The sequence below is a fragment of the Bufo gargarizans genome, chromosome 6 (assembly GCF_014858855.1).
Source record: "Bufo gargarizans isolate SCDJY-AF-19 chromosome 6, ASM1485885v1, whole genome shotgun sequence".
In the NCBI taxonomy this organism is placed as follows: domain Eukaryota; kingdom Metazoa; phylum Chordata; class Amphibia; order Anura; family Bufonidae; genus Bufo; species Bufo gargarizans.
Genome location: NC_058085.1, coordinates 207373619 through 207390555, shown reverse-complemented (window position 1 = coordinate 207390555; position 16937 = coordinate 207373619). Strand labels below are relative to the sequence as shown.

The 16937-nt window shown below is 44.7% G+C and overlaps 1 protein-coding gene and 1 long non-coding RNA gene across 2 annotated transcripts in view; one reads left to right on the top strand and one right to left on the bottom strand.

Moving 5' to 3' along the window:
* Positions 1-398: 398 nt before the first annotated feature.
* Positions 399-9022, bottom strand: LOC122939971. The gene is made up of 3 exons (XR_006390218.1): positions 8629-9022; positions 6490-6754; positions 399-1254 (listed from the first exon to the last, which is right to left on the bottom strand). It is a non-coding gene; the product is annotated as an uncharacterized LOC122939971 (long non-coding RNA).
* An 8-nt stretch (positions 9023-9030) lies between these two features.
* The window catches only part of CHUK (component of inhibitor of nuclear factor kappa B kinase complex), a 125962-nt gene continuing 118055 nt past the window's right edge, over positions 9031-16937 (top strand). The window contains exons 1-2 of the mRNA XM_044296216.1: positions 9031-9224; positions 12941-13035. Coding sequence (XP_044152151.1) covers positions 9120-9224; positions 12941-13035 — 200 coding nt within the window. The 5' untranslated portion in view covers positions 9031-9119. The remainder of the gene's footprint in view (positions 9225-12940; positions 13036-16937) is intronic.

Genomic DNA, 16937 nt, shown 5'->3' with positions numbered 1-16937 from the left:
CAGGGATTATGATCCTGAATACAGTTTAATATTATGTTCAGCTGAATCTCTGTAGGAATGGAGTTCATGAAGAGACATGAAGTACAGAGAGGATGGACAGGGCAGACTGTGGTAATGGAGACTACATACAAGTGCTGCTGCTCATTATCCCCACCCTCCTCTATGAACTTCATGTCTCCTCATGAACTCCATTCCTACAGAGAGTCAGCTGAAGATCTTATCATCTGCATTCAGGATCATAATCACTGACAAGCAGAGCAGAGAGGAGGATGAGGCAGCTCTTTACCTCAGTGTTGTGAAGTAACTTGTCCTGTTGTGTAATTAGGACAGGTTTTGTGTGGACTAATAGAACAGCAGCCATTTTATTTCTCCTAATGACTGCTCCCCAGACAAAACAAACCTTTATAACTAATGAGTATTTGGGAATATATTTATAATAAAGTAATATTTATAGGTTTTCGTTATCTTCATTCCCAGAGTACCCCTTTACTATTTTTGTCTGCTTGGGTAGAATGACAAGAATCTTTGCTGACCCATTGTACCCTGCTAATCTAATCAGAACAGCAGGGTACTAGAAGTCTTTCTGATGTACAATATGTATTAAACTTTTCAACAATGAACAGATCACAAGAATAAATGAATCACAAACCAGTTGTTGGCATTGATGTGATGAATGTTTTGCTCCTCTGTGTTAGTCTCCACTGTAGTCTTTGCATCTTCGATGTACAGTTGCACAGGTATCTTCGTTTCTGACTCCTGGTCCAGGGGCAAAGTCTCATCTTTGCTCTCATTACATTCATCTAAGTTGTTTGAGGTATCATAGTCCATTCCAACTAAAGTTTTGGTGCTGCTTGTGGTGACACTGAGTGGATCCTCAATAGACATCACAAATGTACACATGACTGGAAAAAGGGAACTACTGTGATTTATGAGTCAACTCTAAATAGAAGTGTCTAGAGAGGTACTGAGAAAATTCCTAGCCCTAGAAGCCTAACCATTAAAAGATACCGATAAGTATATAGTTTAACAAGCTACACAGATGGCTGTAGTGAGAGCTGTCAATACTTCCTGTTTGCACCAGAAAGAAAAAGCAGCGGGGATGGTTTGTACAGATGTTCATTCCAGTAGGCCATCTGTGATAGTTCTTCTAAGTCAAAAGGTCTGTCGTACTGGAAACCCACTCAGCACTTCTAAAGTACAGATGACCTGAAATTCAGCGTGTGAGCAAATCTCAACCTGGATCACTGGTTTTCACTGTAAGGAGGCAAAATCCACAAACACAATCAGTCAATGAAAAATAACTACACATATAAAAATAAATATAATACTTCCAATATATCTATATGAAAACTGTATTTAAAGCAATGTAAAGGGTTTTATATAAAGTCTGACATTTTATAAACAGGTTGTGCAACTTTGTTGTTTCAGTTCTTCACAATTTTTAACGTATCTTTGCCATCAGTGATTGATGGTGAAAACATTGACAGAATTAAAGGGCTTGTTTAACCTTGGGGACCTTTACTACAGGCCCTCCAGGGTGGCTAGACGCGCAGTGGTACTCAAACTTAACTGATCCGCTCGCTATCGGCCCTGCTGGCTGTGCAGATCCCGGGTCTCCCCATATCAACATACTGCTTGACACAAATCATGTGACCGCTGGAGCGGTGATGTGTCAAACATGCGTCATGGGGTTCACGGACCGCATACGTGACAAATTTCACCACTGTGGTCAGCTATTTGCTGCAGTGGTCACATAAACCACATCAAACAGGATGTCAAGGCAGCGATTGAGAAAGAACACAATAGCGGGAAACGGGTATGTATGATCACGACTGCAGGTCCAGCCACATTGGGGGGTCTGCAGAAAAGATCCCCAGGGTAAACAACCCCTTTGAAGGGGTTTCTCCCGCAATAGCAGCAGCGCTGTAGTAACAAGCTCCTCTAAAACACAGTTGATGGAGCTGTGTAGTTCCAGGACTGACTTCCGGTGATGGAGCTATACCTGAACAGTTGATAAGTAGGGGTGGACGCATTATACCCCACCAATCAGTTAGTGATGGCCTATTCTGAGAGTTGGCCATACACCTAGTAAAGCCTGTACAACCCCTTTAATCCCATTAGTGACCGCCAATTTACCTTTTTATGGCAGTGACTAGCTTAGGGCTCATGCACACAATGTATTTTTTGTCAGTGTCCATTTTTTTTTTTTTTTTCGCTCATATGCGGTACCATTCACTTCAAACGGGTTGCAAAAAAAATATGGAAAAGATTCCGTGTGCTGTGAGGGATGACAATCCATTTTGTATAAACATGTCTTCCATCTTGTACATATGTGTAAAAAAATTAATGAGCCAGCTGGAAGGATGTAGGGAGTTTCTGTGTATATAGATCAGAAGTTCCTAGCTGCAAGGTCAAGATAGCAGCTCCCTTGTTTTCTTATCAGAGTTTGACATACAAGAGAGAGTTATGTTACTTCTGAGTTTCGGGATGTACTGCTGAAGAATGTCAACTTTTAGACAAGATGCTGCAGAAACTTTTTAATTATTAGAATTCTGTCAGTATGGTGCTGAAGTATTGCCTTTTATGAATAACGAATCAAATCATTAGTTTCGATTTCCACCCCCTTGGTGATGTGCCAGATTTGTCTGTGATTATCTGTAGTGTTATAAAGATGTATACTTGCATGGAATAAATTAGAGAGAGAACCTGCAGTGTGTCTTCGACACCTCAATTCGGGCCCTGACAATTATAGAGAAGGGTTTTTTGCCCCCAAAAAACTTGGCACCCAACGAGGGGCTCGACTTAAGGACACTTCATTGATCTCCCGACAACTTGGATAATCCGGACTGTGACGGACAGATCTGTGCCTCTCTAACTAGTTGTCTGGTTCGAGGGATTGTTGAAGGAGCGTACATATGAAGTGCTTTTAGGCTACTTTCACACTTGCGTTTGGGGTTCCGCTTGCGAGTTCCATTTGAAGGCTCTCACAAGCGGCCCCGAACGGATCCGTACATCCCCAATGCATTCTAAATGGATGCGGATCCATTCAGAATGCATCAGTTTGGCTCCATTCCACCTCCATTCCGCTCTTACAGGGGGCTGTGTCCGCCTGGCCGTGCAGAGCCAAACGGATCCGTTCTGACTTACAATGCAAGTCAATGAGGACGGATCCGTTTGACGTTGACACAATATCGTGCAATTACAAACGGATCCGTCCCCCATTGACTTTCAATGTAAAGTCAGGAGTCCCTATTAATATACCAGCGGATCAGCGTTTACTCCAATCCGATGGTATATTTTAACTTGAAGCGTCCCCATCACCATGGGAACGCCTCTATGTTAGAATATACCATCGGATTTGAGTTAGATCGTGAAAACTCAGATCCGACAGTATATTCTAACACAGAGGCGTTCCCATAGTGATGGGGACGCTTCAAGTTAGAATATACTAAAAACTGTGTACATAACTGCCCCCTGCTGCCTGGCATCACCCGATCTCTTACAGGGGGCTGTGATCCGCACAATTAACCCCCCCCCACCCTCCCCAGTATTAGCATTGGTGGCCAGTGCGGGCCCCCCCCCCCCTTCTCCCTCCCCAGTATTAGCATTGGTGGCCAGTGCGCCCCCCCCCTCTCTCCCTCCCCAGTATTAGCATTAGTGGCCAGTGCGCCCCCCCCCTCTCCCTCCCCAGTATTAGCATTGGTGGCCAGTGCGCCCCCCCCTCTCTCCCTCCCCAGTATTAGCATTTTCAATGTAAAGTCTGGACGGATCCGTCTGACTAACTTTCAGACTTAGAATTTTTTCAGAAATATAATGCAGACGGATCCGTTCTGAACGGATCCCATCGTCTGCATTATAGGAGTGGATCCGTCTGTGCAGACACCAGAAGGATCCGCTCCGAACCCAAGCGTGAAAGTAGCCTAACAGAGTATACTACGTGATATAGTGAGGAAGCACTGAGGGGAAACAGACGCCTGAATTTTGTTACTTTCTACAGTTGTTCTGGTACAGTTGAAGAGCAATAGGGAATAATTTTAGTATACTCAAAGGTTATAAGACAGCCAAAACATTGGTGAAGGAAAGAGGAGGTAAGGAGGGTCTGAAGAATGTGGACAGAGTGTTACGGAAGGCAGGGATGAAGTATGGAAATCTTTACCTCAGGGCTCGACAAATCCCGGGCGCCAGGTCGCCATGGCGACCAGGAATTTGGTCCTGGCGCCTTGGGTATTTGCCATGGCATGAAAATATAATGTAAAATAGGCCCAGCACTCCAGCAGCCAGACGGGCGCAGTATCTCTTTAAGTTCACAGTAGACGCGGCGTCACGCACGAGTCCGCGTCTGGTAGGTCCGCCCCTCCCGCTTCCCGCCAGACAACAGTAAAGAGGATTACACAGTCCATGTTCCGCTGGCAGTCACAGTCCCTGCTTGCAGCCTAGAGCGCTTCTGTCCGCTGGGTGCTGGTTGATTTGCTAGCTAGCCGTGCACCCAGCAGAGGAACTTGAGCCGGCTGTGCTGCGGGACTATTGTTGCTGCTGGCCTTGCTGTGACCTGACCTGACTGCCGTGACCGCGAACCAGCATCACCCTCCAGACACCAGTCATCCTGCAGAGAGAGTGACTTATCGTCTCCTCCAGGATTCAGTTTGTTTGAAGATCTACTCTGCCTGCCGCTATGCCACACAGTGACAGCAACAGCAAGTGCACAGTAAGTTAGCAGCAGTGTGCACTGAAATGCCAAAGTTCAGAGTTGGGGACAGACAGCAGGCACAGTCCATATGGAGGGGCTAAGGTGGCACTGGCACAGTTCATAAAGGGGGGCTATGGTGGCACCATGGCTCCTCCTTATGAACTGTGCTTGCTGTCTGCTTATGTGCACCAAACCACCACTATTTTGAACTGTGCTTGCCGCTGTGCTGCCTATTATATAGTGTGACACCATAATCTGGTATGACAGGTACTGGTAAGTCACTTCAATATTATTATGACATAATATTTTCATTATCTTGCTCATGCCCATGAACATACAGCTTTAGGCTCCATTCACACGTCCGCAAAATGTGTCCGCATCCGTTCCGCAATTTTGCGGAACAGGTGCAGACCCATTCATTCTTTATGGGGACGGAATGGATGCGGACAGCACACAGTGTGCTGTCCGCATCCGAATTTGCGGTCTGCAACTCCGCAAAAAGATAGAGCATGTCCTATTCTTGTCCGTAGCTTGCGGACAAGAATAGGCATTTCTATGGGGGTGACGGGCTGGTGTGTTGCGGACCTGCAATTCGCTGGTCCGCAACACACCACGGACGTGTGAATGCAGCCTTATGAGGTTAAAAAAAAAAAAACTGGCTCCTAACCTTTTTAGCTGGCTCCTAGATTCAAAGGAAATTTGTCGAGCCCTGCTTTACCTAGAAGTCTGGGATAGATTCAGTAGGACACATTGTGGTTGGATAAAGGATCATGGATGTGAAAAAGTGGTTGATATATGCATAAAAATAGCTTGTGAGGTTGAAACTGACGGATGGAGAGGAGAAGTTGTGTGAAGTAGATTGTTGTATACTCAGAAACAGAAAGACAGTACCATTCCTGGTTGTGACGGGGGCAGCCAAAACAGTATTAGGCTAGGTCTACACGACGACATTTGTCGCGCGACAAAAAGTCGTGCAACAGATAGGGCGCAACATTTGTCGGCGACATTTTGTTGCACTAATGTCGCACGACAATTGTTATAATGGCAGTCTATGGTGTCGCACTGCAACATGCGACATGTTGCAACTGTGACGCGACAGTCGCAGAAAAATCCATCTCAAATGGATTTTCTGCGACTGTCGCGTCGCAGTATGTCGCATGTTGCAGTGCGACACCATAGACTGCCATTATAACAATTGTCACGCGACATTAGTGCAACAAAATGTCGCGCGACAAATGTCGTTGTGTAGACCTAGCCTTAGACCAGAGTTTCTTACAGCCTCATCAGTTAACCCCTTGTTATGTAGCAGCTGTGGGATTCACAGGAGAAACTGTTTTTGTCTGTGAATCTGAGCCAGTTAAACTAAAGATAAAAGACAGTACAGTGGCTACCTAATTGTTAAAGAGGAAGTATTATGTCCCTTAATAGCAACACTGGCCATGCCTGAGACTGAGCCATCAGAATTAACCCTTGTAGACCAGGCTGTTCTTGAGGTGGTACCAAAAGATTTATGGGTAACATCAAAAACAAACATCGGGAAACTTGAGCCAGGATGTCAGCCCCCTCAAGTGAAGCAGTACCCCCTCAGTCATGCCCAGGAGATAGCAGCGGCCAGACAAATTGATGCTTTTCTCCAGGCCGGTGTATTGATAAAAACAGTATCTCCTGCTAATACCCCGCTGTTCCCAATTAAGAAAAAAAAATGTTAAGGGACAGCCTGTCAGTTACAGGATGGTTCATGATCTTAGAGAAGTTAACAAGGTGACAGTTTTACAAGCTCCAATAGTGCTAAACACACATACCTTACTGTCACAAGTTCCATCCACTGCTACGTGTTTCACAGTGATAGACCTGGCAAATTCCTTCTTTAGTGTCCCGTTGCATCAAGACTGTCCATATCCGTTTGCCTTTACATTTAAGGGTAACCAGTATACTTGGACTATTCTGCCTCAAGGAGCTTAGAACTCCCCGACCATGTATACACAGGTTCTACAATCTGTCCTTACAAACTGGGCACCGCCCGCTCAGAGGTCCTGTTACAATACATGGATGATTTGCTCCTGTGTGCTGAAGACAATGAGACTTGCTGTGAGGCAACTATCTCTTAATTTTCCTACATCAGAACACGTGCAAAGCCTCAAAACAGAAGCTGCAGTTTTGTAAAAACAAGGTTGTATTATTAGGACACTGCCTCTCCTATGGAGCTGCCTACCTAACCCCAGAAAGAAAGGAGGCTGTTGAAAGGATACAAGTGCCCAAAGCCTTAGGGTGTTTTGGGCGCTGGTGTCATACTGTTGCCCCTGGATTAGACATGCCTCCATGTTAATGCTGCCTCTGTATGATTGTCTGTCTTATGACCCATTTCACCTTAAAGAAGCAGTGAATAATTTTCATACATTGAAGCTGTGCATAACCTTGGCCCTAGCACCGGCTGTACTGACTCAGAAAAATGGTGACCGCCAGCGGCCAGATTAGATACTGTCGCCCGAGGCGCCCTCTCCTGTATCAGGGCGGTAGCTGCAGTGCAGCCAATGATAGATGTGTTAGACTACCTGGTGATTGTACAAACACCCCATGACATATAGGGCACATTAACACAGGTTCAATCTAACCATATTTCTATGGCCAGGCAACTCAAACTCCAATGTGCACTCCTCATGCCTGTTAACATTTCTTTCAAAAGATGTACTACTCTGAATCCTGCTACTTTGTTACCAATCACAGATTCAGAAATGGGGTAAGGGGGCATAGGAGGTACAGGCAGCCTCCTAAATGACATGATGGAACATAACCTCCATGACTGTGTACAAGTAATGCAACAAGAAATGTCAGGATTTAATCATGTACATGAAAACCCCCTTCATAACCCTGATTTTGAGTATTTTGTAGATGGAAGCAGGCTCATGGGAGAGGATGGCCGATTCCATACTGGATATGCAGTGGTCAGAGAGCATGAGGTAGTGCAAATTGGCCAAGGGGAAGAAGGTGAACATCTACACGGACTCAAGGTATGCTTTTAGTATTGCACATAACTATGGACCCATATGGCAGGATAGAGACTTTCTAACATCAGCAGGCCAGCCTATTAAAAATAAAGACTCTGTACTTGAACTTATGAACTCTGTTATTACCAGAGAAGGTTGCTATTATTAAAGGGAACCTGTCACCTGGATTTTGGGTATAGTGCTGAGGACATGGGTTGCTAGATGGCCGCTAGCACATCCGTAATACCCAGTCCCCATAACTCTGTGTGCTTTTATTGTGGGAGATGTGTCCTGTACGTGAGATGAGTCCAGCGTGAAGGAGCCCAGCACCGCCCCACATCCTCAGAATCTCCTCCTTGCTCCCCGACGTCAGACAGCCAGAGCGCCGTTATCTCGCTATGAGCGAGCTAGCACATGCGCAGTGCCCTCATAGTGTTCCTTCCCTGTGCTGGCATCAGCCTCAGGAAAGGAACAGCGCATGCACTAGCTCGCGCATCAAGAGATTCTCCTTCACACTGGACTCATCTCACGGACAGGACACATCTCAGGGTAATTTGCACATGGATCAAATCGGTTATTTTCCACAACGTGTGTGTGTGTGTGTGTGTGTGTGTGTGTGTGTGTGTGATAGGAACTTTATATTGTGATCCTCAGCCATTGGGCGGGAATGGGGGGTAGTGACAGTCCTTGTACAGCACTACAGAATATGTTGTCACTATATTGACAGCGAGAGATAAATGAGCTTTAGCACATGGATGCTAAAATAAATCTTTATATATATTTATATTTCCCATCCTGTTATCTAGTCCACAAATAACATCGGAAAATCGTTCCCAATAATAATACAGCCCGCCATATATAAGCGGAAACCGATTAACACATGCAAACCAATGTCCCCTGCCCACTAGTCGCTACTACACATAGGCAATACATACTGACAGGCAACACCCCCCTTACTTGACGTTCTTCTTGCAGCAGAGAACGCTAAAGACGCAAGCCGATGACGTCATCTGTCTAGGGTAGTGTCTAGTTCCCATGCGCCGTAAGGACTTAGTAATGTCACAGGGTCACGTGATATGCTAAAGTCACCAGGGCTTGAAGAAGCCGAGGTATATAGCAGCAAAGTAATATCTACTTCTCATATGCGGTGGTAATAAAGATTAGTAAAAATAATAACAACTAACCCTAACCATGATGTTTACGGTGAGTCGCATGGTGGGTTTGGGATTGAGGCTTCCAACGTAATTTAACAAGGTCCTTATGGCGCATGAGATTTAGAAACTACCCTCCCTTTGGGGGAGGACAGCCCTACGTGGGAAACGAGACATGGAACGCATTTAGGGAACACGTGACACGTATGCGGCGTAGAATTTTCAGCCGACCGGAAGTTCTTGTTGCAGTGGTTGTGACAGGAGATCGGAAGTCCTCATATTGGTATCTTTGTTATCATGGAGCGTCCTCCAATCCAGCAGGGAACAGTCTGCGGGCCATGGGACATGAAAGACCGGCTCGGCACCGGAGGCTTTGGGAATGTCTGTTTGTACCAGAACCGGGTGAGTTTTTTCCACCTATTCTGTAGAGGGCAGTCCGCCGATAGCTAGTGCTAGGTGCTGTGTGAGTGCCGGGAAAGTCCCCGTGGTTTCCTTCCTACAGGTCCTCACTTCATCCTTGTATTCCTCCTTCTTTTTATCTGAGCTCCTCAGCTGAGGGCTCCTGTCACAGCATTATTATTGGCAAACTTCTAAATGCCACCAGACAACACATAAACAGGCAAGGCCCACCCAGATATATCAAAAGTCATGATCTTTATTGAGAAAAATCAATTCGGAAGACAATAAAAAAAATGTATAGTACATCCAAGGGATCAATACCGTATACGTGGCGTCATCCCTGGTAAGTTGTACCACATGGAAAAAATAGTGACTTTAAACAGTTAATTGAAATATTCGGCATACGATCACTTCATTTTTCATCAGTGCTTGGCATACATATGCTCAGCTTCCTTTTATCTATAATTATTTATTTTGGTTACACAATTTCTGCCTGTCTCTTGCATGGTTAGGAATCTGACTAACGGTTCACAGGGATTTAAAGCTTGCCGTAGTGTCTCAGCCATTTTGTGACGCCATCTTTTGTTAAGTTCCTGAGCGCTCAGATGTGAGCATACAATATGGCCGTTATTAAAGTGTAACTGCTGGTCTATTATTTTTTTTTTTTTTTTGTAATGTGTAGGGGCAGTGATACTAACCATTTTTGTAGTATACTTTAATTACTGAAATTGCACATTTCTATTAGAAAATACCTCTAAAGTGGCCCATTTTGAGCCATAGCAACGCTCCTCTGTCTTCTGTGTACATAACAGGCAATGCTGAGCAGGTCTCAGGACAGAGGAGCGTTGCTAAGGCTCAATATGGGCCACTTTAGAGCTATTTTTCCTAATAGAAATGTACGATAAAAGTAATTAAACTATATAAAAAGTTATCAGCATCACTGCCCCTGTACATTACACAAATAAAAATAGAACGACAGTTACATTTCAAGTATATAAACAAACATACTGTTACGGCAGACTAGCCCCCAAGGAAGCTGCAGGCTGCGCTGATACGCGCAGGATTCAGTTTCCTAGCAGTTTCCTTTACTTCCCACCACTGAGGTAAAGGGTGTCACATTATACAGGCTGTATTTTCAGTACTAAGTCACTATTTTCTGAGTATTTTTATTTTTTTACCATGTGGTAGGCGGATGTGTTGTGTATCATAGACGAAAAAACTAAGATAAAAACATCCTGCACGATATGATACAAATGTGCGGATGTCCCTGGCCATATTATTGAAGAAAACCACAGAAGATAATAATGCACTTAGTAAAGTAGATGCAAGCACTATATATGGACAAAGTCCTCACTCTGATATGATAATATCTGAGACACTTAGTCAATATATTTTGATCAAAACACATCTAAGCACGCCTACCGAACACCAAGGTGGTCTCAGGTCAGGTAGGTAGGTTTAGCGTAGGACCCGCCTGACCTGAGACCACCTTGGCGTTCGGTAGGCGGGCTTAGATGTGTTTTGATCAAAATATATTGACTAAGTGTCTCAGATATTATCACATCAGAGTGAGGACTTTGTCCATATATAGTGCTTGCATCTGCTTTACTAAGTGCATTATCTTATTTCTGTGGTTTTCTGTTGTGTATCATACCTGCAGCTTATCGTTCTAACGCACATATAGGGGTATTGATTGTGTAAGATCTCTTGACTTTAGTTGTCGTTGGTGTGCCTTACCTGTTTACTCGTGTTTTCTGTGGTGGTATTTTAGATGAGTCTAATTGGCACATTGGTGATTATTTTTGGTTCAGGTATAGGTGTTGCCCGCCTCTCAAGCCCCTTTAAGGATCTCCTTACATCAGCCTTTACACATACAGGTCCTTCTAAAAAAAATAGCATATTGTGATAAAGTTCATTATTTTCTGTAATGTACTGATAAACATTAGACTTTCATATATTTTAGATTCATTACACACAACTGAAGTAGTTCAAGCCTTTTATTGTTTTAATATTGATGATTTTGGCATACAGCTCATGAAAACCCAAAATTCCTATCTAAAAAAAATTAGCATATTTCATCCGACCAATAAAAGAAAAGTGTTTTTAATACAAAAAAAAAAGTCAACCTTTCAAATAATTATGTTCAGTTATGCACTCAATACTTGGTCGGGAATCCTTTTGCAGAAATGACTGCTTCAATGCGGCGTGGCATGGAGGCAATCAGCCTGTGGCACTGCTGAGGTGTTATGGAGGCCCAGGATGCTTCGATAGCGGCCTTAAGCTCATCCAGAGTGTTGGGTCTTGCGTCTCTCAACTTTCTCTTCCCAATATCAGATTCTCTATGGGGTTCAGGTCAGGAGAGTTGGCAGGCCAATGGAGCACAGGAATACCATGGTCAGTAAACCATTTACCAGTGGTTTTGGCACTGTGAGCAGGTGCCAGGTCGTGCTGAAAAATGAAATCTTCATCTCCATAAAGCTTTTCAGCAGATGGAAGCATGAAGTGCTCCAAAATCTCCTGATAGCTAGCTGCATTGACCCTGCCCTTGATAAAACACAGTGGACCAACACCAGCAGCTGACATGGCACCCCAGACCATCACTGACTGTGGGTACTTGACACTGGACTTCAGGCATTTTGGCATTTCCCTCTCCCCAGTCTTCCTCTAGACTCTGGCACCTTGATTTCCGAATGACATGCAAAATTTGCTTTCATCTGAAAAAAGTACTTTGGACCACTGAGCAACAGTCCAGTGCTGCTTCTCTGTAGCCCAGGTCAGGCGCTTCTGCCGCTGTTTCTGGTTCAAAAGTGGCTTGACCTGGGGAATGCGGCACCTGTAGCCCATTTCCTGCACACTGCCTGTACACGGTGGCTCTGGATGTTTCTACTCCAGACTCAGTCCACTGCTTCCGCAGGTCCCCCAAGGTTTGGAATAGGTCCTTCTCCACAATCTTCCTCAGGGTCCGGTCACCTCTTCTCGTTGTGCAGCGTTTTCTGCCACACTTTTTCCTTCCCACAGACTTCCCACTGAGGTGCCTTGATACAGCACTCTGGGAACAGCCTATTTGTTCTAAAATTTCTTTCTGTGTCTTACCCTCTTGCTTGAGGGTGTCAATGATGGCCTTCTGGACAGCAGTCAGGTCGGCAGTCTTACCCATGATTGCGGTTTTGAGTAATGAACCAGGCTGGGAGTTTTTAAAAGCCTCAGGAATCTTTTGCAGGTGTTTAGAGTTAATTAGTTGATTCAGATGATTAGGTTAATAGCTAATTTAGAGAACCTTTTCATGATATGCTAATTTTTTTAGATAGGAATTTGGGGTTTTCATGAGCTGTATGCCCAAATCATCAATATTAAAACAATAAAAGGCTTGAACTACTTCAGTTGGTGTGTAATGAATCTAAAATATATGAAAGTCTAATGTTTATCAGTACATTACAGAAAATAATGAACTTTATCACAATATGCTAATTTTTTTTAGAAGGACCTGTATACTGTATGTCTAGCTGTGCTGTAAGGCTGTAAATGAGTACAAGATGAGTAATGCACCATGGTAATATAGTTATTCATTTCTGTATGCAGACGAATGTTATATGATAATATGGGGTTATATGTTAAATTACAAAAGGTAAGTGAAAAGTCATCTCTATAAATGCTGCTCTTAATATATCATGAGTTTTTCATTGAGCCTTATTGTAACCTTGTGTTCTTCTCTTATTCAGGACACTGGAGCTTTAATAGCTATCAAATCCTGCCGCTTGGAACTTAGTTCAAAGAACAAGGAGAGATGGTGTCAGGAGATTCAGATAATGAAAAGGTTTACTGCCTCATATTCCAGACCTTTTACATACCGTGCCTTTTCCTTTAGTCTAAAGGGATCTTTAATGTATTTTGGGCTAGGGCACTCAAGTCATCTGTAGTTTGACAGAAAACTAAGCAGCAAGTGTTTAAAGTGGTTATCCAGGATTTTCCTATTGATGGCCTATCCAGGAGTCTGAACCCCGCTGATGTCATATTGATGACTTATCCTGGATAATTCCTTTAATTCCCCTTCAGACCCGCCATAGAATTACACTGTGCTTATTTAATTAATTGGGATTTCCATGTGATGCAGATACATCCCATTTCTCCAAGGAGGCAAGTCTTTATGGAGATTCTGTATAACTGTTGTAGGTTTCATTATAAGGTATTCAGCTCAATTTATCTGAATGCCCTTATTCTTTGGTTTTTGTTGTTGTTTTTGTGTTCTGTATTAAAACTGAAAAGGAGATTATGGATAACTAGTACTGTATGTACTTCAAAATCGGATGCACTCAGTATCACACACATCTGATAAATACGTTTTAGTCTCTTGTGTAATGAAGTCAGTCCTAACCTTAACCTCTTGGGGACACATAACGTTCCGGTACGTCATGATGTCCTGGTACTTAAGGACACATGACGTACCGGTACGTCATGTGTAGTTCTGATCACCGGCGGGGGGTGATCGGAACAAATCGCCTTCTCAAATCATTGAGCAGGCACCCAGGGACAATGCGCAGGGAGATCCCTTAAACCCCCCCCCCCCCCCCCCATCGGCGCAATTCAGACTTGCGGTTTGCGGCGTTTACGGGAGTTGCGGCGGGCGGTTGGAGGTGCCATCGGGTCCCCGTGCTGCTGTAATGGGGACCTGATGGCATGGAAGGCAGCACAATGTATTCCTTAGGCATTGGCGCTGCCTTCCGGTGAAGAACCTGTGAGATCCAGCCCCCTGGATCTCACAGGCAGGAAGCTGTATAAGTAACACACACTGTATTACTCATACAGCCAATGCATTCCAATACAGAAGTATTGGAATGCATTGTAAAGGGGATTAGACACCCAAAAGTTGAAGTCTCAAAGTGGGCCGGAAAAAAAAGTGAAAAAAAAAAAATCCCCCCCCCAAAAAAAATTACGTTTCAAGTAAAAATTCAAGTAAAAAAAAAAAAAATAGGGGGGGGGGGGGGGAAGAAAGTAAACATATTAGGTATCGCCACATCTATATCAACCGGCTCTATAAACATATCGTATGAGCTAACCCCTCAGATGAACACCATAAAAAATAAAAACTGTGCTAAATATAGTGGCCAGGACAGAGAAAAGTATTCTCTAGCTTTCAGGGAGGTGAAGTGGACCTCGTTTATAATTTTTTAGGATACCTGGGTAACCGCATCGGCGGTGTTTCTTGCCTCCCTTGCGGGCCTTTCACCCAGAAATGCGTCCCCTGCTCTTCGGCGGACTTCGTTCTAAAGCTGACAGGGAGACGCCAGGGTCACGCTCCCTGTTGTGGGAAGCCTTCCCTGAGCTGCTGCTGGGTTGCCTACCTCCCTGTGAGGTAGCCGACCGGAAGGACGTTCTGCTCAGTCACGCGCATCTGACGTCACTTCCGGGCCGCCGGACGAAACCCGGAAGTGGACAAGCTTCTATAAAAAATGCTCACAAGGCACTTTCCTCTCTGCATCGCTCTCTGACCGGCGGACATGTTGGACCAGGAGAAGGAGCCGCAGCAGAAGGAGCAGACCGCTCCATAGCGCCCCTGCGTGAGTAGCCCACCTGGGCAGCGCAGCTTCACAGATGGCGGGGGGGGGGGGGTGCCTTAGTAGGTAACCACTGTTCTCCTCCCCCTGGAGGTTCTGCTGGTATACTGCATCTAAGTTTATGCTCCTATACTAGCCTGACATAAATTTAATGGGCTGCCTCTCTCACTTTAGGCCAAACTTACTTTAAAAAAGCGAAAGAAGACCACCAGATGCACCCAGTGCTCCGTCAGGCTTCCTGATGACTATACTAAAAAACTTTGCAAGGATTGCATTGCCAAATTAGTGAGCAATTATGCAGGAGTTTAGATCCATGATTCAGGAGGAGATTAAGTCTTCCAGGGTATTCCCCATAAATGAAAACATTAAGGAGATGGTGATAGATGAATGGGCCCATCCAGAAAAGAAACTAGGAATATCCAAGGAATTCAGGAACCGCCTTGTATTTGACCCGTCAGATTCTAAGATTTTTGATGAGGTCCCTAGAATTGACGTCCAGGTGGCCAAGGTCTATAAGAAAACCTCACATTTGAGGACTCCTGTCAGTTAAGGGACAGTATCGAAAGGAAAGCTGACAGCTTATTAAAAAAAAAAAAGTCCTGGGAGGCAGCTATGTTTAGTGTCAAGACAAACATAGCCGCTACTTCAGTCGCCAGCTCTATGTACCTGTGGCTGAATGAATTAGAAAGTCATCTAGTTAACAAGACGTCCAGGAAACAGATACTAGATTCTATTCCCTTGCTAAAATCCGCCACGGGTTTCCTAGCGGACGCCTCTGCAGAGACAATCAGATTCTCAGCCAAGGACGCCGCCTTGTCCAATGCTGCCCGGCGGGCACTTTGGATGAAATCTTGGTCGGGATACATCTCTTCCAAGATAAAGTTGTGTTCTATAGCCTTCTCGGGTGAATACGTGTTCGGTCCTGTATTGGACAAGATTCTTGAGAAGGCTACGGATAAAAAGAAAGGGTTCCCTGAGGAGAAAACCCTTAAAAAGAAACCCCCCCCCTTTCGTAGTCAATATTCCCAAAATAGTTCCTTTCGTGGTAAAAGTAAATCCGGACGTTGGAGTTGCCCAAAAGGGGGGAGGGGTAGAGGGTTCCTCCTTAATCCCCAAAACAAGGGCGGTGAGAAACAGTGACGCCAGGATATAGCCCAAGACTATCCCCCCTCCGACTGTTTTTCAGATTTCTCCCCACCCTTTTCCAGCACAGCCAGATCTGGAGGGAGATCCAGAATCTCCTGGACTTAGGAGTAGTGATTCCTGTTCCTGAGCTTCAACTGGGTTTCTACTCCAGCCTTTTCTTAGTAAAGAAGCCGGGGGGTTCCTTCCGCATGATTATAAACCTCAAAAGGCTAAACAAATTTGTAATCTACAAAAGGTTCAAGATGGAATCTCAAAATTCTACCATTCCTTTAATTCAGAAAGATGCGTCCCTCTGTACAATCGACCTGAAGGACTCATATTATCATGTTCCTATTCACACCCAGTCTCAGACTCCTGCGGTTTGCAATAAGGGATCACAGAGGGTCTGTTCACCATTGCCAGTTCATGGCTCTCCCCTTCGGGCTGGCCTCAGCCCCAAGGATTTTCACGAAACTGGTGGTAGAGATGGTCGCCTCCCTGAGGTCTCAGGGGGTGATGGTCGTTCCTTATCTAGACTATTTTCTACTAATTTCAAACACAATTGATCAGTCTATAGCAGATCGAGAGATCTTCTGTTCCCTTCTGACATCTCTAGGTTGGGTGATAAACCTAAAAAAGTCATCCCTAGTTCCAAATACCAAGGTAAAATTCCTGGGGTTTTTGCTGGATTCGGAAAAACAAACAACCTTTCTTCCAGCAGAAAGAATCCAGAACCTGCAGTCATCAATCAGGGCCTTCCTGGGACGTCGCTCCTTCTCGTTCAGAGAAACGATGAGCCTTTTAGGTCAGATGACAGCCTGCATGGTAGCAGTCCCTTGGTGCCAGGCCCATTACAGAGCCCTTCAGTCCTGGCTTCTAAGAAAATGGGACAAAAATCTGTCCTCTTTGGACAGGAAAATCCTGATCCCGGGCCACATAAAATCTTCAGTCCGGTGGTGGCTTTAAACAAAAAATTTAAAGAAGGCATGTCTGGTTCAAAACCCCAGCAGTGCATGTTCAGACTGATGCCATCGTAAAG